Source organism: Chiloscyllium plagiosum, unplaced genomic scaffold (genome assembly GCF_037043375.1).
Source record: "Chiloscyllium plagiosum isolate Xiang-an unplaced genomic scaffold, Cpla_swu_hap1 HiC_scaffold_32, whole genome shotgun sequence".
NCBI classification, from domain to species: Eukaryota; Metazoa; Chordata; class Chondrichthyes; order Orectolobiformes; family Hemiscylliidae; genus Chiloscyllium; species Chiloscyllium plagiosum.
Window position 1 is genome coordinate 45,408,024 of NW_028270170.1, and position 25,960 is coordinate 45,433,983.

A 25,960-nucleotide genomic window follows, 5' to 3' on the forward strand; every position below is an offset into this window, starting at 1 on the left:
GGACTATAAGTTGGTGTTGTGTGATTTTTAACTTTCTGATCAACAACAGCAACCTGAATTCATATACTGCCTTTAATGTTGCAAAATGCTCCACCGTTGCATGTGCAAGCATTAGTTCATGCTGAACCATGGAAGGAGAACATGAGGTCTTAGTATCAAAGGTTTGCTCAATGAAGTCATTTTGAAATAGCATCTTAAAGAGAGTGAGGCAAAGAGAGATGTAGGGAGGGAATGCAAGAGCTCACGATCCCAGGTAATGTAGGCATGGCCACTCATAGTGGAGTGATTAACATCGAGATAATCAGAGGGTTAGATAGGGTGGACAGTGAGAGCCTTTTTCCCTCGGATGGTGAAGGCTAACACAAGGGGACATAGCTTTAAATTGAGGGGTGATAGATTTCGGACAGATATCAGGGGCAGTTTCTTTACTCAGAGAGTAGTCGGGGCATGGAATGGCCTGCCTGCAACAGTAGGGCATTTAAATGGGCATTGGACATACATATGGATAATAATGGAATGGGGTAGGTTAGATGAGCATCAGATTAATTTCACAGGTCAGCACAACATCGAGGGCCGAAGGATCTATACTGCGCTGTAACGTTCTATGTTCTCATACTCAAGAGTCTAGAACTGTTGCAGCACAGGAGCCTTGGGGGATGTGAAGCTAAAGAAGGTTACAGAGATTGAGAAGAATTTGAAAACAAGGAAGAAAATTTTAATGTCAAAGCTTTGCTGGACCAGGAATCAATGGAGGCCAACAAATCCAGAATGTTGGGTGCATGGGACTTTGTGTGAGTTAGAATGTGACCGTACAACAGCTCAATCAAGAATACCTACTTCTGACTCCAAACCTCTGGCTGTCTACTGTCACTCTGCCTCAGCTTATCTGTTGATGAGCGCCTCATCTCTCTTTGGTATCTCTCCAATGCTTACTGGAGCAGTCTCCTAAAACTGAAGTTCACTCAAAAGTCTTGATTGGGTTCATTCACAAAGAGGAAGTTAATAAGACAGGAAGCCGCAGAAATTGTTACACAGACTTTATTTCCAAACTTTTACTTTTACAGCAACGATTATCAATGTAAACCAGTGATTAAAACAGTTACAGCAATGAATATCACAGACACGAAGCGAAGCCACTGAACATTAGCAAAGATGTTACCATCGGGATTAAAATACCGTGTCTCACACCTCAAAGAGCAAGCTTTAAGAAACAACGTGCAGTTGCCACTAAACATACCTTCATCGGCACTAACCTGCCTGAGCCCAGAAAAAAATCTACAGTAGGATGAGAAAGAAGGTCTGTTCAAAGAGATCAGTTTAGATGGTTTAATGACCTCTTCCAAACCCTGCCACTCCCATGTCCTCAGCCCTTTTAGAGCAACGTAGAGCCTGAAAATTGCTACAAGACTCAATGTTGACAGCGAGCACAGGAAGTCACTTTGGACGCCTTTATCCTGCTCTCAGTCTGACTCTCACTAGGTTCTGGAGATCCTTGGTGCAAAATGATCTGTCCTGCTCAATCATCCTGTCCCATGTTTCCTGCAGCAGGAAGAGCCAGGCTGGTGTTAACAGGGTAGCTCAAAGCTGAACAAGGAGCTCCTTCACTGAAGCAGATACCTCCCAGACACTGAGACAAGAGCAGCTCATGACTTACTGACTAATCACTGCTTGCTTAAAATGAATCAATTCATTCGTCAGTTGCAGCAATTAACTCAAAATACGTAAATTGGTGTAATTCTGCAAGTCATAGAATTAGTGATCAAATTGGAGACAAGATTGGCCATAAATTCCTCACAGCTACTCTTGCCTTCCTGGTGTAATTTCATCAGAATGAAGAGGAAACTCCATTTAGTGTTTCTATCACAACTCTGCTGAATGGCCAAACCAGGAGTGACAATAATGAGTATCTGCTCAGTGATCCCAGCTTCATTCAGATTCCAGAAACAGCATTTTTCTGCTTCTCATCTCACTTGATGGGAAGATCTCAATCACAAAGTGTTCAGTTAACTCCAGCCAATCACGAGCTCCTGTCAATGGCTCCAGGAGATTAGCAATTTCAGATTTAAAGGAGTTTATTTAATTGTTTGATCAGAGGTGGTATGGATGCAGTTGACTACTGACCATGAGCAAGGGTTGATCTTTCTAAAGCAAGGGGTCCAGCAAAGTCCCTGCTGTGTGCAGGTTTCTACAATTCTCAGTCTGCCTCATTGCACGGCTATTTCTGCTCATTCACTACCAGCTAATTACAATATATTCACCACATTTCCGAATTTGGAAACTACATGGAAAAAGCTTTTTCACAAATATTAAGACAATCAAATACAGTCATTGTATTGAACATGAGCACAGTAATAGCTTCCAGCAGTGACAACCAAGACCCTGAAACACAGTTACAGTGGGTCAGCATCATAGCCCATTGCCTGACACCAGCAATGAGGAAGGGGTAGGGGGTGCAGCTGGCTTTACATGCAGTAGTTGAATTAATTAACAGGAACTCACTGAAGGGTAAGCTTGATATATACCTTTGGGAGAAGGGAATGGAGGGGAGAGAGAAATAGTGTGAAGTGGTCATGACAATGGAAGCTGACTGATGTGCACTTGGGATCAGTTGGTCTGACTGTCTAGCTGTGCTGTCAATCTATTGATCAACCCGTTACCATCTAGGCCACATCTCTTGTCTGTCTAATGGCTCCACAGTCTGTTCTGTTCTAATTGGTCACTTCCTCAGACTTCATCCTCAGTTAATGACAGGTCCTCTCAAAGCCCTTTCCTGGGATCAGTGACTGAGGTACCAGGAGCTGTTCAGATAGAGGTCCATTTGTGCTACTGTAAAAACACAAGCTGCTCTCTCCTGGCCATTCACTGTCAGCAGTAATCCAACACACTGTAAAGGGAACTGACCACCAGTTAGTCTGCACTCAAGTGTATTGATCATTGAAGGCCTCATTCACAGCTATCAAAAACATCCTGAAAATAGATTCTATCGTCATCAATGGGATTTAGATCATTGGAGAAAGAGATCACAAGAGAAAGATCACTAGAGAGAGAGAGAGAGAGAGTGCACAGAAAAGAGTGAGAGAGAAAGTGAGAGAGAGAGAGAAAGAGAGCCTAGGCATGAGAGAGAAAGCACTGGAGAGGGTGAGTTGACTAGAGAGGAACAGCTCACTAGAGAGGAACAGCTCACTAGAGAGAGAACTCACTGGAGAGGGGGATCACTGGAGAGGGATCACTGGAGAGAGGGATCACTGGAGAGAGGGATCACTGGAGAGAGGGATCATTGGAGAGAGGGATCACTGGAGAGAGGGATCATTGGAGAGGGGGATCACTGGAGAGGGGGATCACTGGAGAGAGGGATCATTGGAGAGAGGGATCACTGGAGAGAGAACTCACTGGAGAGGGGGATCACTGGAGAGAGGGATCACTGGAGAGAGGGATCACTGGAGAGAGGGATCACTGGAGAGAGGGATCATTGGAGAGAGGGATCACTGGAGAGAGGGATCACTGGAGAGAGGATCATTGGAGAGAGGGATCACTGGAGAGAGGGATCACTAGAGAGAGGGATCACTGGAGAGAGGGATCATTGGAGAGGGGGATCACTGGAGAGGGGGATCACTGGAGAGAGGGATCACTGGAGAGAGGATCATTGGAGAGAGGGATCACTGGAGAGAGGGATCACTGGAGAGAGGATCATTGGAGAGAGAGATCATTGGAGAGAGGGATCATTGGAGAGGGGGATCATTGGAGAGAGGGATCACTGGAGAGAGAACTCACTGGAGAGGGGGATCACTGGAGAGGGGGATCACTGGAGAGGGGGATCACTGGAGAGAGGGATCACTTGAGAGAGGATCATTGGAGAGAGGGATCACTGGAGAGGGGGATCACTGGAGAGGGGGATCACTGGAGAGAGGGATCACTGGAGAGAGGGATCACTGGAGAGAGAGATCATTGGAGAGGGGGATCATTGGAGAGAGATCATTGGAGAGGGGGATCATTGGAGAGAGAGATCATTGGAGAGAGTGATCATTGGAGAGGGGGACCATTGGAGAGGGGGATCATTGGAGAGGGGGATCACTGGAGAGGGGGATCATTGGAGAGAGAGATCATTGGAGAGAGAGATCACTGGAGAGGGGGATCATTGGAGAGAGGGATCATTGGAGAGAGGGATCACTGGAGAGGGGGATCATTGGAGAGAGGGATCACTGGAGAGGGGGATCATTGGAGAGGGGGATCATTGGAGAGAGGGATCATTGGAGAGGGGGATCATTGGAGAGAGGGATCATTGGAGAGGGGGGTCATTGGAGAGAGAGATTATTGGAGAGAGGGATCATTGGAGAGAGGATCATTGGAGAGAGAGATCACTGGAGAGGGGGATCATTGGAGAGAGGGATCACTGGAGAGAGGATCATTGGAGAGAGGGATCACTGGAGAGAGGATCATTGGAGAGAGGGATCACTGGAGAGAGGGATCACTGGAGAGAGGATCATTGGAGAGAGGGATCATTGGAGAGGGGGATCATTGGAGAGAGGGATCACTGGAGAGAGGGATCACTGGAGAGAGGATCATTGGAGAGAGGATCATTGGAGAGAGGGATCACTGGAGAGAGGATCATTGGAGAGAGTGATCACTGGAGAGAGGGATCACTGGAGAGAGGATCATTGGAGAGAGGGATCACTGGAGAGAGGGATCACTGGAGAGAGGATCATTGGAGAGAGAGAGATCATTGGAGAGGGGGATCATTGGAGAGGGGGATCATTGGAGAGGGGGATCATTGGAGAGGGGGATCACTGGAGAGGGGGATCACTGGAGAGAGGGATCACTGGAGAGAGGATCATTGGAGAGAGGGATCACTGGAGAGAGGGATCACTGGAGAGAGGATCATTGGAGAGAGAGATCATTGGAGAGAGGGATCATTGGAGAGGGGGATCATTGGAGAGAGGGATCACTGGAGAGAGAACTCACTGGAGAGGGGGATCACTGGAGAGGGGGATCACTGGAGAGGGGGATCACTGGAGAGAGGGATCACTTGAGAGAGGATCATTGGAGAGAGGGATCACTGGAGAGGGGGATCACTGGAGAGGGGGATCACTGGAGAGAGGGATCACTGGAGAGAGGGATCACTGGAGAGAGAGATCATTGGAGAGGGGGATCATTGGAGAGAGATCATTGGAGAGGGGGATCATTGGAGAGAGAGATCATTGGAGAGAGTGATCATTGGAGAGGGGGACCATTGGAGAGGGGGATCATTGGAGAGGGGGATCACTGGAGAGGGGGATCATTGGAGAGAGAGATCATTGGAGAGAGAGATCACTGGAGAGGGGGATCATTGGAGAGAGGGATCATTGGAGAGAGGGATCACTGGAGAGGGGGATCATTGGAGAGAGGGATCACTGGAGAGGGGGATCATTGGAGAGGGGGATCATTGGAGAGAGGGATCATTGGAGAGGGGGATCATTGGAGAGAGGGATCATTGGAGAGGGGGGTCATTGGAGAGAGAGATTATTGGAGAGAGGGATCATTGGAGAGAGGATCATTGGAGAGAGAGATCACTGGAGAGGGGGATCATTGGAGAGAGGGATCACTGGAGAGAGGATCATTGGAGAGAGGGATCACTGGAGAGAGGATCATTGGAGAGAGGGATCACTGGAGAGAGGGATCACTGGAGAGAGGATCATTGGAGAGAGGGATCATTGGAGAGGGGGATCATTGGAGAGAGGGATCACTGGAGAGAGGGATCACTGGAGAGAGGATCATTGGAGAGAGGATCATTGGAGAGAGGGATCACTGGAGAGAGGATCATTGGAGAGAGTGATCACTGGAGAGAGGGATCACTGGAGAGAGGATCATTGGAGAGAGGGATCACTGGAGAGAGGGATCACTGGAGAGAGGATCATTGGAGAGAGAGAGATCATTGGAGAGGGGGATCATTGGAGAGGGGGATCATTGGAGAGGGGGATCATTGGAGAGAAAGGCCTTGGTTATCATGGTTGACTGCACAGAAAAAGGCCCTTCAGCCTATTCAGTCTGTGCTGGTCACTAATAATCACCTAACTACTTTAATCTCATTGCCAGTACTTGGCCCATGGCAGAGTATGCCTTGGAATTAATTGCAAATGCACATGTAAATACTGCTTCAACGTTATGAGGACTTCTGCTTCTGCCACCTTTACAGGCCATGAGTTCCAGCTTCTCACCATCCACTCGTTTAAAAGAAGGTTTCCTCATGTCCCCTCGAAACCTCCTGCCCCTTACCCCTGGTCAATGATCCCTCCGTCCCTTCTACACTCGCTCTATCTCTCATAATATTATCCAACTCAATCATGTCTCCTCACAATCTCCTCTACTCTATGGAAAATAACCCCAGTCTATACAATGTCTCTTCATCACTGAAACTCTCCAGCCCAGGCAGCTCCTTTGCCCCTCACTCCAGTGCTATCACATTCTTTCTATAACATGGATTCCAGAATGGAACATCATATTCCAGCTGTGGCTTGACCAATGTTGTATACAGTTCCAGCATCACCTTCCTGCTCTTAAACTCTGTGTCTCAGCAAACAATCACTGAAGAGAGAACTCACTTGATAGAAAAATCACTACGGAGTGAGGTCACTGGAGAGAGATAACCCTGGAGAGTGTGATCTCTTGACAGGGAATTTATTGGTGAGAAAGATAACTGGGAAGTGAGGAGTCACTGTAGAGAGAGTCTTCACTGCAGAGAGGAGTCACTATGGAGAGAGAGGTCACTGCAGAGAGAGGTCACTGCAGAGAGAGGAGTCACTGGAGAGAGAGAGAGGTCACTGCAGAGAGAGGTCACTGCAGAGAGAGGAGTCACTGTAGAGAGAGAGAGAGGTCACTGCAGAGAGAGGAGTCACTGTAGAGAGAGAGAGAGGTCACTGCAGAGAGAGGTCACTGCAGAGAGAAGAGTCACTGGAGAGAGAGAGGTCACTGCAGAAAGAGGTCACTGCAGAGAGGAGAGTCACTGGAGAGAAAGAGGTCACTGCAGAGAGAGAGGTCGCTGCAGAGAGAGGAGTCACTGTAGAGAGAGAGGTCACTGCAGAGAGAGGAGTCACTGGAGAGAGGTTTTTGGAGAGTGAGGGTCACTGTAGAGAGGTCACTGGAGAGTGAAGTTCACAGCCAGGTTAAAGCGATGTTTAATCTGAACCAAGGTTACAACAGCAAAAAAGCATATTCTTAAACTGCCCTCCTGAAATAGATAGTACAACCTGAACCTGCTCAGGGTATACCCTTACAATAAAGGACTTGCTGGAGAGAATATCATTCAGTTATAAAAAAATCTTCTGTAACACAATAAATGAAAGACTAGTATATGCACAATATGAGTCATATTGAGGGAACAGGGTGGTGGTAGGTGATACCACCCTGATATCAGTTACACACTAGAATATTAATAAGAGGTTTTAGGCGGGGTACAGACTGGAATCTAATTAAGGAGTTTAGGTATTGTAATGAAATCACTACGAGAAATTCAAGCAGCCCATAACTTTCACTGAACCTTTCGATATTCTGACATCAATGTTGAGTAGGCAGTGATGTACTGATAACAAATCTCTATGGGGAATGGATTCAAATCTCATGATGGCAGTGGGCGAAATTTCAATTTAATAATGAATAAAAGGTGGTATACAGAGCTAGTCTCAGCAATGGCAACCATGAAACTATCATTGATTGTCAAAAAAACCTTAAGTGGCTCATTCATATCCTTTAGGGAGGGGAATCTGCCTGTCCTTACCTGGTCTGACCTACATGTGACTCCAGACCCACAGCAATATTATTTACTCTTGACTGGCCTCTGAAATGGCCCTAGCCAGACATTCTGTTTAATCAATGAGTTCTGGTGGTTGCACCCATCTTGGGTTGAATGGGTTAATTTAGCCAGGATTAAGGAGATGTTAATGAGGATTTTGTAAAGTTTAAATTAAATCACTCCGGGATATTTTGTACCTTTTCACTCTGAGAAGCCTCAGGTTGAGATGAATCTCGACCAGGCTATCAGTGATGCTCTGATTGTTTTGTGGACAGCAATGTTGTGCTCACTCCCTTCCCTGACCCAAATTGTGGTGAGGGCATTTAATTTTAAGTAAATGAGGAGTTAACACATCCTGTGTTCAGACCCACACTTGTTTGACCGCTGACCCTTTGACCAGTGAAACTCAATGAGATACAAAGTGCATTACACTCCAGCACCAACCTCATGGATTGTAACACAGCCTCAACTCAAGCAGTATCGATTCAGACTGTGTCTGAAACACAGGCTGAGAAGCACACACCAGATAACATCAATCATAGTGAACAGGACAGTGCTCAGTGGGTGCCAGATAAACTGTTGGGGGAAGGGGTTCCTGGGCTGGTCTGGAGAGTCGGAGGAAGGGGTGTCTGGCCCTGCCTGGAGAGTGTGGAAGGGGGTGTTGAGTGGTCTGGAGGGAAGGGGGAGTTGGAGTCTGAGCCTGTCTGGACAATACGGGACGGGGTATCTGAGCCTGTCTGGACAGGGTGGGGGGGGAGGGGATATCTGAGCCTGCCTGGACAGGGTGAGGGGGAGGGGATATCGGATCCTGTCTGGACAGGGTGGGGGGGAGGGGATATCTGAGCCTGTCTAGACAGGGTGGGGGGGAGGGGATATCTGAGCCTGTCTGGACAGGGTGGGGAGGGGGTATCTGAGCCTGTCTGGACAGGGTGGGGGGGGGAGGGGATATCTGTGCCTGTCTGGACAGGGTGGGTGTGGGGGTGACTGAGCCGGTCTGGACAGGGTGGGGGTGGAGGTATCTGAGATTGTCTGGACAGGGTGGGGGTGGGGTGTCTGAGCCTGTCTGGACAGGGTGGGGGTGGGGTGTCTGAGCCTGTCTGGACAGGGTGGGGGTGGGGTGTCTGGGCCTGTCTGGACAGGGTAGGGGTGGAGGTATCTGAGATTGTCTGGACAGGGTGGGGGTGGGGTGTCTGAGCCTGTCTGGACAGGTTGGGGGGAGGGTATATCTGTGCCTTTCTGGACAGGGTGGGGGTGGGGTGTCTGGGCCTATCTGGACAGGGCAGGGGTGGAGGCATCTGAGCCTGTCTGGACAGGGTGGGGGTGGGGGTGTCTGAGCCTGTCTGGACAGGGTGGAGTGGGGTGTATCTGAACCTGTCTGTACAGGGTGTGGGTGGGGAAATCTGAGCCTGTCTGGACAGGGTGGGGAGGGGATGTCTGGGCCTGTCTGGACAGGGTAGGGGTGGGGGTATCCGAGCCTGCCTGGACAGGGTGGGGGGAAGGGGGTATCTGTGCCTGTCTGGACAGGGTGGAGTGGGGTGTATCTGAACCTGTCTGTACAGGGTGTGGGTGGGGTATCTGTGCCTGTCTGGACAGGGTGGGGATGGGGTGTCTGGGCCTGTCTGGACACGGTGGGGGTGTCCTGGGCCTGTCTGGACAGGGTGGGGGTGGGGGTGTCTGGGCCTGTCTGGATAGGGTAGGGGGAGAGGTTGTCTGGGCCTATCTGGACAGGTTGGGGGAGGGGGTATCTGAGCCTGTCTGGACAGGGTTGGGGTGGGGGTGTCTTGGGCTGTCTGGACAGGGTGAGGGTGGGGTATCTGATCCTGTCTGGACAGGGTGGAGGAGAGGGTGTCTGGATCTGTCTGGACAAGGTTGTGGGGGATGTCTGGGCCTGTCTGGACAGGGTGGGGGTGGGGGTGTCTGGGCCTGCCTGGACTGGGTGGGGGTGTCTGGGCCTGTCTGGACAGGATGCGGAGGGGTGTCTGGGCCTGTCTGGCTGCTGTGTCCCTGTAGCACTGTACTGAATTTGATCAGTAAGAGATGTGAGGTTCTCCAGTGAACAGTCTGTCATTCCCCACATGCTGCTTAAATTGATCAGTGTCGCCAGAATTAGGCCTGGGCTGAATGTGGAAAACGTATGAGGACAGACTGCATTCACCAGTCTTGTAGTCCTTTGAGCAGAGAAAATTGAAGGCCACGTAACAGAGCATTTAATATAATCTAAAGACTTGACAGGCAGGACAACAAACAGATTTCTCTGGTAGGAACAATGGGCAAAATATTAAATTCGAGTCATGCTGTCCAGGGGTGATTTCAGGAAGCTCTTCCCCACACAAAATACAGAAAATGGAAAATACTAAATGCCGTTCAGAAAAAAAAACAACTCACTTTGAGCAAACCTCTCCAGTTATTGATCTTGAGAAGTTTTACATGAAAGTATGCTCCATTCAGCCATTCGGAAGGAAGTTGGGCTCTTGGCCACAATGCTCACAACCCAGGGGGGAAACTGCCCAGCATTGTGTCCCCCATCGGATAAGACCAAGTGCAATCATTACCAGAAAGAACACAACAGGGAATACCAAGAGACAGACAGCCTTCTAGTGACTCCACCATCTAAGCTGCTCAATGCTGAGCTATACCCTAACTTCATTTACCCATCTTGGTTACATCACCCTTGACACTCTGCCTTGACAAAACCATGTCTAACAATCTCAGAATTTGAAATTATCTGTTGACGCCAATTTCAAAAGCTTTTGGTGGAAGAGAGTTCCCTGTTTCCATTCCTGACCACTTTGAGCCCCTTCATTCCCCAGTTCCCACCAGAACAAGTACTTTCTCTCGCAACTCCTATAGTCAACTTAAACATCAGTTAAACACCACCTTAGCTTCTACATTCATGGATGAATCCTCATCCATGTAACAGAATCTCACTTTACGCAGCCATTTTAACCTCGATAGCAATTTGGTGGAGGAGCCAATGCACTCTCTCAGAGGACACTATCTCCTTCCTGTGATACAGTGTTCAGAACTGAGGGGTTATTTAGATGTGGTTTAACCAATAATTCACGCAACTGCAGCACAAACTCCACCCCTCCGAACTTTAGCCACTTGAAAGAAGAAACAAAATTCTATTCATATATTAAATTTATTTTTGCACTTCTCCACTTGCTTCTTGCTTGGACCCCCAAAACTTTAAATAAAGGGACAAACCACATCTCGAGTGCTAGTCTTCTCACAAAGCCTAAAGGATCGCAGATCAGGAGTTTAACACACTGTGCGTGCAAGGGCATACAAAATACAACAAAGCACCACTGTCTGTAAATGGCCAGATAATTTTGACACAGCTGGACTGAATGTTTCAGAGGACAGTGGAAGGAGCAAGATAGAGAGGGCTCAGGATGGTCCAACACCAGTTCATGTTAGACACCTGCAAACTGCTGTGGAGGAAGGGGAGCCTTTCAAGTAACAGTCACAAACCCTGTTTAGCCAGAGAGGCTGAGACCTGGTCAGCGAGAGTAGCAAGCTGTGGCGACTCCACCATGTTGATGCTGCTGGTGGAGGAGACATTACTGAGACGGCGTGGGGAGCCCTCGTTGGAGATGGTGGGGGACTTGTAGATGATTTCTGCACCGTGATCTGTGCGAGATTTGGCTGTTTCACGGAAAGTCAGCTTGTGAGATTCAATCTGGAGAGAGGAGGACAATTGTGTCAGTGTCATGCATCAGGTAGGAGAAACCATTCTGTACGCAGATGAGAAACAATCACCCTGAGAAATAACGAGCACATACAGCCCAGCCCAGACCCTGCCCCTCCCCAAAACCAACAAAAGCCTGACAACCCGACAACCCTGACACAACACCCTCAGATTCCACACCCTCCCAGGCTGCAGGAGCTATTCTCCTATGTTTGATTCTCAGATTCTCTCTCTCTATTATCCAGGGGTCTCCATGCGGCTCCGTGTGTAGTTTCTGGAGACCGTTGTGTGTTTGGACTCTCTGTGTATAACTTTAATGTGACTACTTCTCTTCAGCACGTGGCCCGGATCTAATCTTCCCTGTGGATACTGCCCAGATATGGAATCAAAGCTGACCAAATTGCACTCGGAATACTGCTGGCTGTGGATAACTGACAGAACACTCCCAAAACTTAATCCTGCTCTTAGAACAACTTTGTGATAAAGTAACAGAGACACTTCTAGATGAGAGGCTGCGATGGTTTCACTCACACGTCTTGTCTGCCTGTGTTTCCCGGTTCGGGGTTGTGTGTAACTCACAGGAATCAGTCACACCTGAAACAGGCACTTGTGCAGGTGTATCACTGACACAGTTCTCAACTGTTTCATTCACTGCTTCTTCCTTCCTGTTCTCTTTCTATAAATGAAATCAGGGTGGCACACAATACATCATCATCCTTAAACTCAGTTTTTTAAAAAAGTTAACTTGCTCATTTAGACTCTAAAGTACAAGCAAAAAAGGAGGGAAGCTCTGGGGTGAGGGTTTTGAGGTTTCCTGGGAATGCAGTTAATCTTCACAAAACTGCCCTTTTCCAATGGGAAGAGATGTCGACAACTGAATCATATCTGATTGCAGCTGTCCAGGCATCTCACAAACAGCTCCCCTGGCTCACAGACACGGTCTGATGTGGAAACAGACAGTTAATGTCTCAGGCAAAGAAGTCTGGGCCTGATGCAGGGTCACTCATTCATCTACTTCTAGAATTTACTCGGTTTTCTTGGAATGGATAATGTGCTGTCTCAGATGGCTGCAGCATCAGGGAATATCCCTGGCAGGCAGCACTGTTGGGTCTTAACCCCTCACCAGGAAAAAGAGAACGTTGTTGCTGCAAAGAAGGAAAGAGTTGGGGGAGGGGAGGGGAGGGGAACTCTCCCTGGGCAACTGTACCATTTGAGTCACTGCCCCTGGTTCCTGGCATGGTCTTGAGTAAAAGCCTAACTGTTTGGTCAAACCTCTGACTACAGCTTTCAGGAGCTTGTGTGAGATAGGGAAAACTTGGAAAGAATTGATAGTTCCCCTGGTGAGTTGTTGCTGCTTGTCACTGTGATGAAGATGTCTTTATGTGGAGACAAGAGGCCACTTTCTGAGCAGCTTGCAATTGGCTGTCTCCAAGAAAGGGTGGCACTGTGGCTCACAGCATCAGGGACCTGGGTTCGATTCCAGTCTCGGGTGACAATGTGTGTGGAGTTTGCACATTCTCCCTGTGTATGTGTGGGTATCCTCCCACAGTCCAAAATATGGGCAGGTTAGTTGGATTGACCATGCTAAATTGCTCCGTAGTGTCCAGGTATGTGCAGGCTAGCCATGGGGAAATGCAGGATTATGGTGGGGGTGGAATCTGGTCAGATGGTCTTCGAATGGGCGATGTGGACTCGATGGGCCAAATGGCCTGCTTCCACACTGTAGGGATTCTGAGATGCACAGAACTTTATCGTTTGCAGGAGAATAAAAGCAAGGGGACGGCTGTTTCCCAGAGGGTGACTGGAAGTTGAAGCTGACGTTTTTTTGCAGTGTCCATTTTCAGGTAGTTACCAGGAAGTCCCAGAACCTCTCCTCTGCTGCAGAGACTGAGAGCGACGCCAGAGTAAAGAAAACAGATGGAAGAAGCAGATGATGTAGTGAATGAAACAGAGAAGGAAAAGTGCAGCAGAACAAGACTCAGTAACAATATGGAGATCCCCAACAATGCAATTCCTTTAACCAAACAATGTTTTGAATCTTGCACAATTCCTCAACCTATACATGTATTGTATACCTGTCACTGTATCTGCACCTACATCTAGATTTGCACCTGGCCCTGCATCATGTCCAAAGATGTGCAGGTTAGGTGAATTGGCCATGCTAAATTGCCCGTAGTGTTAGGTAAGGGGTAAATGTAGGGATATGGGTGGGTTGCGCTTCGGCGGGTCGGTGTGGACTTGTTGGGCCGAAGGGCCTGTTTCCACACTGTAATGTAATGTAATCTAATCTAATCATGTCTCTGGCCTGCATTGATTTCTTATCCTGCACTAGTCTTTGTATCGTACAACACGGTCCTGTTTCTCTATCTCCACCTGTCCCTCCATTTAGATCTTATTCTGTATCTGTCCTTGTATCTGTGCATATCTGTTATTCTGCACCTGTATCTGTATCTGCAGTGATCTCTGTATCTGCACTTATCTCTTATAGTGCACCCGTCCCTCAATCCTGCATCTGTTCCTGTAGTTCCACTTGTCCCTCTATCTCAACCTTTCCTTACATCGTTAGAAAATCACACAACACCATGTTATAGTCCAATTACATCTGCAGCTGTCTCTGTATCCTACACATACACCTGTATTACACCTATCACTGGTGTGCAACATTCATCTGACTTTGTACACAGAATCTTTCGCTGTGTCTGACACCTGTTTAAATCCTACACCTGAACTGTATCCTGTACCTTCTACCATATCCTGCACTTGTCTCTATATCCTACACCTGTCATTGTATTCTACACCTGTCTCTATATACTATACCTGTCTCTATATACTACACTGCCACCGTATCTTGCACCTGTCTCTATATCCTACACCTGTCACTGTATCCTGCACCGGTCACCGTATCCTACACCTGCCACTGTATCCTGCACCTGTTGCTGTATCCTGCACCTGTCACCATATCCTACACCTGCCACTGTATCCTGCACCTGTTGCTGTATCCTGCACTTGTCACTGTATCCCGCACCTGTTGCTGTATCCTGCACCTGTCACCATATCCTACACCTGCAACTGTATCCTGCACCTGTCGCTGTATCCTGTACCTGTCGCTGTATCCTGCACCTGTCACTGTATCCTGCACCTGTTGCTGTATCCTGCACCTGTCATCGTATCCTACATCTGCCACTGTATCGTACACCTGTCACTGAATCCTGCACCTGTCACTGAATCCTGCACCTGTCTCTACATCTTACACCTGTCACTGTAACCTACACCTGTTGCTGTATCCTACACCTGTCACTGTATCCTACATCTGTTGCTGTATCCTGCACTTGTCACTGTATCCCGCACCTGTTGCTGTATCCTGCACCTGTCACCATATCCTACACCTGCAACTGTATCCTGCACCTGTCGCTGTATCCTGTACCTGTCGCTGTATCCTGCACCTGTCACTGTATCCTGCACCTGTTGCTGTATCCTGCACCTGTCATCGTATCCTACATCTGCCACTGTATCGTACACCGGTCACCGTATCCTACACCTGCCACTGTATCCTGCACCTGTCACTGTATCCTGCACCTGTCACCATATCCTACACCTGCCACTGAATCCTGCACCTGTTGCTGTATCCTGCACTTGTCACTGTATCCCGCACCTGTTGCTGTATCCTGCACCTGTCACCATATCCTACACCTGCAACTGTATCCTGCACCTGTCGCTGTATCCTGTACCTGTCGCTGTATCCTGCACCTGTCACTGTATCCTGCACCTGTCACTGAATCCTGCACCTGTCACTGAATCCTGCACCTGTCTCTACATCTTACACCTGTCACTGTAACCTACACCTGTTGCTGTATCCTACACCTGTCACTGTATCCTACATCTGTTGCTGTATCCTACACCTGTCAGTGTATCCCGCACCTGTCACAGAATCCGACACCTGTTGCTGTATCCTACATCTTTCTCTGTATCCTACACCTATCATTGTATCCTAACACCTGTCACTGTATCCTACATCTGTCACCGTATCCTACACATGCGACAGTATCCTGCATCTGTCACCGTATCCTACCCGTCACTGTATCCTACACCTGTTGCTGTATCCTACACCTATCACAGAATCTAACACCTGTCGCTGTACCTACACCTGTCACTGTGTTCTACACCTGTCGCTGTACCCTACACCTGTCACTGTATTCTACATCTGTCACTGTATTCTAACGAGGTAAAAACAATGACTGCAGATGCTGGAAACCAGATTCTGGATGAGTGGTGCTGGAAGAGCACAGCAATTCAGGGAGCATCCGACGAGCAGCAAAAATTGACGTTTCGGGTTTATTCCTGATGAAGGGCTTTTGCCCGAAACGTCGATTTTGCTGCTCGTCGGATGCTGCCTGAATTACTGTGCTCTTCCAGCACCACTGATCCAGAAACTGTATTCTAACACCTGTCGCTGTAGCCTATACCTGTCACTGTATTCTATACCTGTCACTGTAGCCTACACCTGTCGCTGTATTCTACACGTGTCACTGTGTCCTGCACCTGTCACAGAATCTGACACCTGTCGCTCTAACCTGAACCTGTCACTGTACCCCACACCTGTCGCTGTATCCTGCACCTGTCCATGTATCCTGCACCTGTCACTGTACGCTACACCTGTCACTGTATCCTACATCTGTTGCTGTATCCTGCACTTGATTTGATTGGATTAGATTAGATTACTTACAGTGTGGAAACTGGCCATTCGACCCAACAAGTCCACACCGACCCTCCGAAGAGCAACCCACCCAGACACATTCCCCTACATTTACCCCTTCACCTAACACTATGGGAAATCTAGAGTGGCCAATTGTTGCTGCATCATACACTTGTCACTGAAACCGGCATCTGTTGCTGTATCCTACACCGGTCATTGTGTCCTTACACCTGCTGCTGTAACATACACCTGTCGCCGTATCCTGCACCTGTCGCCGTATCCTGCACCTGTTGCTGTTTCCTACAGCTGTTGCCGTATCCTGCACCTGTCGCCGTATCCTACACCTGTCACCGTATCCTGCACCTGTCGCCGTATCCTGCACCTATTGCCGTTTCCTACACCTGTTGCTGTTTCCTACAGTTGTCGCCGTATCCTGCACCTGTTGCCGTATCCTGCACCTGTCGCCGTATCCTGCACCTGTCGCTGTTTCCTACAGCTGTTGCCGTATCCTACACCTGTCGCCGTATCCTACACCTGTCGCCGTATCCTACACCTGTTGCTGTTTCCTACAGTTGTCGCCGTATCTGCACCTGTTGCCGTATCCTACACCTTCAAAGTTTGGGTGAAGATTTGTAGCTCGGGTGCTCGATGTTGTGGTTCTGTTCGCCGAGCTAGAAATTTTTGTTGCAAACATTTCGTCCCCTGTCTAGGTGACATCCTCAGTGCTTGGGAGCCTCCCGTGAAGCGCTTCTGTGGGGTTTCCTCCGGCATTTATAGTGGCCTGTCCCTGCCGTTTCCGGTTGTCAGTTTCAGCTGTCCGCTGTAGTGGCCGGTATATTGGGTCCAGGTCGATGTGTTTGTTGATGGAGTTTGTGGATGAGTGCCATGCTTCTAGGAATTCCCTGGCTGTTCTTTGCATCCATGAACATCAACTAGCCACGAAACGCCACGACCAGCTATCCTTAGTAGCCACATACGCAGACGACAAGCAACATGAATTCGACTGGGACAACACTACCATTATAGGGCAAGCCAAACAAAGAACAGCCAGGGAATTCCTAGAAGCATGGCACTCATCCACAAACTCCATCAACAAACACATCGACCTGGACCCAATATACCAACCACTACAGCGGACAGCTGAAACTGACAACCGGAAGTGGCAGGGACAGGCCACTATAAATGCCGGAGGAAACACCACAGAAGCGCTTCACAGGAGGCTCCCAAGCAGTGAGGATGTCACCTAGACAGGGGACGAAATGTTTGCAACAAAAATTTCCAGCTCGGCGAACAGATCCTACACCTGTCGCCGTATTCTGCACCTGTCGCCGTATCCTGCACCTGTCGCCGTTTCCTACACCTGTTGCCATATCCTACACCTGTCGCCGTATCCTGCACCTGTCGCTGTATCCTACGCCTGTCGCTGTATCCTACGCCTGTCGCCGTATCCTACACCTGTCGCCATATCCTGCACCTGTTGCTGTTTCCTACAGCTGTTGCCGTATCCTGCACCTGTCGCCGTTTCCTGCACTTGTCGCCGTATCCTGCACCTGTCGCTGTATCCTACGCCTGTCGCTGTATCCTACGCCTGTTGCCGTATCCTGCACTTGTCGCCGTATCCTGCACCTGTTGCTGTTTCCTACAGCTGTTGCCGTATCCTGCACCTGTTGCCCTTTCCTGCACTTGTCGCCGTATCCTGCACTTGTCGCCGTATCCTGCACCTGTCGCCGTTTCCTGCACCTGTCGCCGTTTCCTGCACCTGTCGCCGTTTCCTGCACCTGTCGCCATATCCTGCACCTGTCGCCGTTTCCTGCACCTGTCGCCGTATCCTACACCTGTTGCTGTGTCCCTGCATCGGTACCTGTCCCTGCTCTGCACCTATCTCTGTTTCTGCACCTGTCCCTGCATTTGCAGTTATCTCTGTATCTGTACATGCCTCTGTAACTGCCATCTGTCTCTCTAACCTACATTTCCTCCATATCTGACACCTGTCTCCACATCTGCCCCTCTCTCAAACCTGTCCCTGGATTTGCACATACATGCCCCTATGTTTTTTTTTTGTATCCTACACCTTTCCCCATACCTGTGTATGTCTCTGCATCTTGCACCGGTTTCTAATCTGACACCTACCCCTATCTGCATCTGCCTCTGTATCCTGTATATGTCTCTATCTGCCCCAGTCCCTGTACTTGCTCTAGTACTTGTATCTGCAAAACAGATTGAGGGTTCATGACTCCCTATAATTCAGGTTGACAATCGGGTGATTTCACAGCAAGGAAAGGCAGAGAATAGCTTCCCATTGTCTGGGTAAACACTTAACCATCAACCAACTTCCAAAATATTGGACATCTTATGCTGCATTGCTGTTTGTTCTATTACAACACTTTACTGCCATGTCATTGACTGACTATAAGGCATTTTCTGCAGTTCTGGGTATTGAATAGAGCTGTCTACGTGAAGTTCTTTCCATCTGTATTTAATTTCCACCTCGTCACTGTAGCCAAGCCTCTCACCTTTTTCGATCCCCCGCCTGGTGTGTGGCTGATGTTGTCCATTGAACCAATTTTGGATTGAGCTTTGTCCTTAAAGTCAACTTTCTGCGATTTGATCTCTACATTTCCACCACCTAAAGGGAACATTGAGGGAGTTACTCTCTGCCAGCTTTAACTTGACAACTACTTCATCCAGTTTCAACATTTGTTCATTTCTCGCTGCCTCATCACAGATTCAGGCACTCACTTCATATTCTCAGTCAGTAACTGTGAGCAGTAACCTCTCCCCCTCACTGACACTCCCCTCCCCCTCACTGACACTCCCCTCCCCCCTCACTGACACTCCCCTCCCCTCTCACTGACACTCCCCTACCCCCTCACTGACACTCCCCTCCCCCCTCACTGACACTCCCCTCCCCCCTCTCTGACCCTCCACTCCCCCTCACTGACCCTCCCCTCCCTCCTCACTGACACTCCACACTCCCCTCACTGACACTCCCCTCCCCCTCACTGACCCTCCACTCCCCCTCACTGACCCTCCCCTCCCTCCTCACTGACACTCCACTCACCCCTCACTGACACTCCCCTCACTGACACTCCCCTCCCCCTCACTGACACTCCCCTCCCTCCTCACTGACACTCCCCTCGCCTCACTGACACTCCCCTCCCCCTCACTGACCCTCCCCTCCCCCCTCACTGACACTCCCCTCCCCTCACTGACACTCCCCTCCCCCCTCACTGACACTCCCCTCCCCATCACTGACATTCCCCTCCCCCCTCACTGACTATAACCTGGTGTGTGATTTTTAGCTTTAAGGTGTGACTGCATTCTCCCTCTCTCTAACATGTCTTTCACTGAGAAGTGACTATGCCTGTCCCTTACTCTCAGATGTGACTGCACTCTCACTCCCTGAGATGTAATGATGTTATCTTTTTCTAAGTTGTGACAGTTCTCTATCTTCAATATGACTGCCTTAATTTTCTCTAAAGTCTAACTGCACTCGCTCCATGACCTCTTTCTCTGTCCCATTCTCTGTTGAAGAAGTTAAAAACTCCTGTGAGATGTGACTGTGCTCTGTTTCTCTAGATCTGAATTTACTATCCTTATAAAACATAACTGCATTCCTACTCTCTCCAAAATGTGACAGACATTTACCTGGCCTGTGATGGATGTTGTCCTTAGAACCACATTTCGATGAAACGTGACTCAGATCGATCTTCTTGTTCAAAATTTGCACCTGAATTTATTTCAGAGAGAGTGAAAAGCCGACAAGTAGATGTCATTCAATTTCTTTATGCCTCAAAATGACTCAGTGAACATAACATCAAGCTAAGAGAAACAGGAGTGTCACACTGGGATCCTGGGGCAGGGGCGATGGCGGGGGGGGGGGGGGGGGAGACTGGAGGGAATGTCTCACTGGGACATGGGGGGAGTGTCACACTGGGACATGGGGGGAGTGTCACACTGGGACTAGGGCGGGGGGAGTGTCACACTGGGACATGGGGGGAGTGTCACACTGGGACTAGGGCGGGGGGAGTGTCACACTGGGACATGGGGAGGGGAAGTGTCACACTGGGATACGGGGGGAGTGTCACACTGGGACATGGGGGGGAGTGTCACACTGGGACACGGGGGGGGGGAGTGTCACACTGGGACACGGGGGGGGGAGTGTCACACTGGGACACGGGGGGGGGGGGGGAGTGTCACACTGGGACATGGGGGGAGTGTCACACTGGGACATGGGGGGAGTGTCACACTGGGACACGGGGGGGGAATGTCACACTGGGACATGGGGGGGGAGTGTCACACTGGGACATGGGGGGGAGTGTCACACTGGGACATGGGGGGAGTGTCACACTGGGACACGGGGGGGGGAGTGTCACACTGGGACATGGGGGGGGAGTGTCACACTGGGACATGGGGGAGTGTCACACTGGGACACGGGGGGGGAGTGTCACACTGGGACATGGGGGAGTGTCACACTGGGACACGGGGGGGGAGTGTCACACTGGGACACGGGGGGGGAGTGTCACACTGGGACACGGGGGGGGAGTGTCACACTGGGACACGGGGGGGTGTCACACTGGGACACGGGGGGGGGGAGTGTCACACTGGGATACAGGGGGGGAGTGTCACACTGGGACACGGTGGGGGTGTCACACTGGGACATGGGGGGAGTGTCACACTGGGACACGGGGGGGGAGTGTCACACTGGGACATGGGGGGAGTGTCACACTGGGACTAGGGCGGGGGGAGTGTCACACTGGGACATGGGGAGGGGAAGTGTCACACTGGGATACGGGGGGAGTGTCACACTGGGACACGGTGGGGGTGTCACACTGGGACATGGGGGGAGTGTCACACTGGGACACGGGGGGGGAGTGTCACACTGGGACATGGGGGGAGTGTCACACTGGGACTAGGGCGGGGGGAGTGTCACACTGGGACATGGGGAGGGGAAGTGTCACACTGGGATACGGGGGGAGTGTCACACTGGGACACGGGGGGGAGTGTCACACTGGGACACGGGGGGGAGTGTCACACTGGGACACGGGGGGGGGGGAGTGTCACACTGGGACATGGGGGGAGTGTCACACTGGGACATGGGGGGAGTGTCACACTGGGACACGGGGGGGGAATGTCACACTGGGACATGGGGGGGGAGTGTCACACTGGGACATGGGGGGGAGTGTCACACTGGGACATGGGGGGAGTGTCACACTGGGACACGGGGGGGGAGTGTCACACTGGGACATGGGGGGGGAGTGTCACACTGGGACATGGGGGAGTGTCACACTGGGACACGGGGGGGGAGTGTCACACTGGGACATGGGGGAGTGTCACACTGGGACACGGGGGGGGGGAGTGTCACACTGGGACACGGGGGGGAAGTGTCACACTGGGACACGGGGGGGGAGTGTCACACTGGGACACGGGGGGGTGTCACACTGGGACACGGGGGGGGGGGAGTGTCACACTGGGACATGGGGGGAGTGTCACACTGGGACACGGGGGGGGAGTGTCACACTGGGATACAGGGGGGGGAGTGTCACACTGGGACACGGGGGGGGTGTCACACTGGGACATGGGGGGAGTGTCACACTGGGACACGGGGGGGAGTGTCACACTGGGACACGGGGGGGTGTCACACTGGGACATGGGGAGGGGAAGTGTCACACTGGGACACGGGGGGGGAGTGTCACACTGGGACACGGGGGGGGAGTGTCACACTGGGACATGGGGAGGGGAAGTGTCACACTGGGATATGGGGAGGGGAAGTGTCACACTGGGACACGGGGGGGGAGTGTCACACTGGGACATGGGGGGAGTGTCACACTGGGACACAGGGGGGGAGTGTCACACTGGGACACGGGGAGGGGAAGTGTCACACTGGGATACGGGGAGGGGAAGTGTCACACTGGGACACGGGGGAGGGAGAGTGTCACACTGGGACATGGGGGGAGTGTCACACTGGGATACGGGGGGGGGAGTGTCACACTGGGACATGGGGGGAGTGTCACACTGGGACACGGGGGGGGGGGAGTGTCACACTGGGACATGGGGAGGGGAAGTGTCACACTGGGATACGGGGGGGGGGAGTGTCACACTGGGACATGGGGGGAGTGTCACACTGGGACATGGGGGGAGTGTCACACTGGGACACGGGGGGTGGAGCGTCACACTGGGACACAGGGGGGGGGTGTCACACTGGGACATGGGGAGGGGAAGTGTCACACTGGGACATAGGGGGAAGTGTCACACTGGGACACGGGGGGAGTGTCACATTGGGACATGGGGAGGGGAAGAGTCACACTGGGACACGGGGGGAGTGTCACACTGGGACACGGGGAGGGGGAGTATAACACTGCAACATGGGAGGGGAAGTGTCACATTGGGACACGGGTAGTGGGAGTTTCACACTGGGATACGGAAAGGGGGAGTGTCACACTGGGACACTGGGAGGGGGAGGAGTGTCACACTGGGACATTGGGAGGGGGAGGAGTGTCACACTGGGACACTGGGAGGGGGAGGAGTGTCACATGGGGAGTTGGGGGAGTGTCACACTGGGACACTGGGAGGGGGAGTGTCACACTGGGATACGGGGGGGGGTGGGAGTGTCACACTGGGACATTGGGAGGGGGAGGAGTGTCACATGGGGAGTTGGGGGAGTGTCACACTGGGAGGGGGAATGTCACACTGGGATACGGGGGGGGTGGGAGTGTCACACTGGGACATTGGGAGGGGGAGGAGTGTCACACTGGGACATGGGGGGGGGGGGGAGGGAGGGAGACTCACACTGAGACATGGGGGTACTCTGCATGCTAAGTGACTGTAATTAGTTTACAACACTGAAACGGCTCTCATTATTTATTTCCGTACTTACATTGCCTCCTCCTGGAACATGTTTGATCTTTTCCTTGGACCCACACTTAGACTGCACACTGCTGTAATCTTCCTTCTTGTGTACAATTTGTATCTGCAACAATTTGTTCAGAAAAAGGGTCACAAACATCACAAGCAAGAGATTCATTCCCAGGCATCTCTGTGATGTGGAACAATCAATTTGGGAAGCCTGGTCTGTGTTTTTCTCACACACCACGCTCAGGTCATCAACTTCCATTTAGCACATTCCTAGCGATTTCAATCCTACGCGAACTACCCCAACTCAAATCTTTCATACTGTTAGACAAGAAAAGTATCAATTTTTAAGGGAGTAATTTTATGGTTTTTGAGCTCACTTTGAGTTTTTTTTGCCAGTTTTCAGTAAATAAGATGCTTTTAAGGCAAAGATTGAGAGATTTTGATTTTGAACAGTAAAGGAATTAAGGATTATGATGAGCAGGCAGGTAAATAGAACTGAGGCCATGAAAAGATCAGCCCTGATGTTATTGAATAGTGGAGCAGGCTGGACAGGCCAGACCACCTACTCCTGCTCCTGGTTCTTATGCTCTATGAGACAATAGACAATAGGTGCAGGAGTAGGCCATTCTGCCCTTCGAGCCTGCACCACCATTCAATATGATCATGGCTGATCATCCTTAATCAGTAAGGTAAAAACAATGACTGCAGATGCTGGAAACCAGATTCTGGATCAGTGGTGCTGGAAGAGCACAGCAATTCAGGCAGCATCCGAGGACAGGCAAAATCGACGTTTCGGGCAAAAGCCCTTCATCAGGAATAAAGGCAGAGAGCCTGAAGCTCGGAGAGATAAGCTAGAGGAGGGTGGGGGTGGGGATAGAGTAGCATAGAGTACAATAGGTCAGTGGGGAAGGAGATGAAGGCGATAGGTCAGGGAGGAGAGGGTGGAGTGGATAGGTGGAAAAGGAGCTGGGCAGGTCGGACAAGTCCGGACAAGTCAAGGGGACAGTTTTGCTGGAGGTTAGAAACTAGGATGAGGTGGGGGAAGGGGAAATGAGGAAACTGTTGAAGTCCACATTGATGCCCTGGGGATAAAGTGTTCCGAGGCGGAAGATGAGGCGTTCTTCTTCCATGCGTCTGGTGGTGAGGGAGTGGCGGTGGAGGAGGCCCAGCACCTCCATATCCTCGGCAGAGTGGGAGGGGGAGTTGAAATGTTGAGCCACGGGGCGATTTGGTTGATTGGTGCGGGTGTCTCGGAGATGTTCCCTAAAGCGCTCTGCTAGGAGGCGCCCAGTCTCCCCAATGTAGAGGAGACCGCATCGGGAGCAACGGATACAATAAATGATATTAGTGGATGTGCAGGTAAAACTTTGATGGATGTGGAAGGCTCCTTTAGGGCCTTGGATGGAGGTGAGGGAGGAGGTGTGGGCACAGGTTTTACAGTTCCTGCGGTGGCAGGGGAAAGTGCCAGGATGGGAGGGTGGGTCGTAGGGGGGCGTGGACCTGACCAGGTAGTCGCGGAGGGAACGGTCTTTGCGGAAGGCGGAGAGGGGTGGGGAGGGAAATATATCCCTGGTGGTGGGGTCTGTTTGGAGGTGGCGGAAATGTCGGCGGATGATTTGGTTTATGCGAAGGTTGGTAGGGTGGAAGGTGAGCACCAGGGGCGTTCTGTCCTTGTTGCGGTTGGAGGGGTTGGGTCTGAGGGCGGAGGTGCGGGATGTGGACGAGATGCGTTGGAGGGCATCTTTAACCACGTGGGAAGGGAAATTGCGGTCTCTAAAGAAGGAGGCCATCTGGTATGTTCTATGGTGGAACTGCTCCTCCTGGGAGCAGATCTATGGTGGAATTCCCCGCACTGCCCGGTTCTACCTCCTTCCCAATTGTCTCAGCATGCTCCTGCCCCACTGAACTCATCTCTACCTACCTCGACACTGTCCTATCCCCCCTAGTCCAGAAACTCCCCACATACGTTCGAGACACCACCCACGCCCTCCACCTCCTCCAAGACTTCCGTTTCCCCGGCCCCCAACGCCTCATCTTCACCATGGATATCCAATCCCTCTACACCTCCATCCGCCATGACCAGGGCCTCCAAGCCCTCCGTTTTTTCCTCTCCAGACGTTCCCAACAGTACCCCTCCACCGACACTCTCATTCGTTTGGCCGAACTGGTCCTCACCCTTAACAATTTCTCCTTTGAATCCTCCCACTTCCTCCAGACCAAAGGGGTAGCCATGGGCACACGTATGGGCCCCAGCTATGCCTGTCTCTTTGTTGGCTACGTAGAGCAGTTGATCTTCCGTAATTACACCGGCACCACTCCCCACCTCTTCCTCCGCTACATTGATGACTGCATTGGCGCCACCTCGTGCTCCCGCGAGGAGGTTGAGCAATTCATCAACTTCACCAACACATTCCACCCTGACCTTAAATTTACCTGGACCATCTCTGACACCTCCCTCCCCTTCCTGGACCTCTCCATCTCCATCAGTGACGACCGACTTGACACTGACATTTTTTACAAACCCACCGACTCCCACAGCTACCTGGATTACACCTCTTCCCACCCTACCTCTTGCAAAAATGCCATCCCGTATTCCCAATTCCTCCGCCTCCGCCATATCTGCTCCCAGGAGGAGCAGTTCCACCACAGAACACACCAGATGGCCTCCTTCTTTAGAGACCGCAATTTCCCTTCCCACGTGGTTAAAGATGCCCTCCAACGCATCTTGTCCACATCCCGCACCTCCGCCCTCAGACCCAACCCCTCCAACCGCAACAAGGACAGAACGCCCCTGGTGCTCACCTTCCACCCTACCAACCTTCGCATAAACCAAATCATCCGCCGACATTTCCGCCACCTCCAAACAGACCCCACCACCTGGGATATATTTCCCTCCCCACCCCTCTCCGCCTTCCGCAAAGACCGTTCCCTCCGTGACTACCTGGTCAGGTCCACGCCC

The 25,960-nt window shown here is 51.1% G+C and overlaps 1 protein-coding gene across 13 annotated transcripts in view; it reads right to left on the reverse strand.

Annotated features, from left to right (window-relative positions):
- Positions 1-1,022: 1,022 nt before the first annotated feature.
- The window catches only part of LOC122539643 (microtubule-associated protein tau), a 97,723-nt gene continuing 72,785 nt past the window's right edge, over positions 1,023-25,960 (reverse strand). For 11 of the 13 annotated variants that reach the window (XM_087977963.1, XM_087977962.1, XM_087977965.1 and 8 more), the window contains 5 exons: positions 23,024-23,116; positions 19,795-19,876; positions 18,660-18,772; positions 9,344-11,444; positions 1,023-9,274 (listed from right to left, as the gene is read on the reverse strand). In XM_087977963.1, coding sequence (XP_087834089.1) covers positions 11,229-11,444; positions 18,660-18,772; positions 19,795-19,876; positions 23,024-23,116 — 504 coding nt within the window. In that variant the 3' untranslated portion in view covers positions 1,023-9,274; positions 9,344-11,228. Of the gene's footprint in view, positions 9,275-9,343; positions 11,445-11,984; positions 12,130-18,659; positions 18,773-19,794; positions 19,877-23,023; positions 23,117-25,960 lie in introns of those variants that run through there. The other 2 variants (XM_087977960.1, XM_087977966.1) reach the window with 2 other exon arrangements.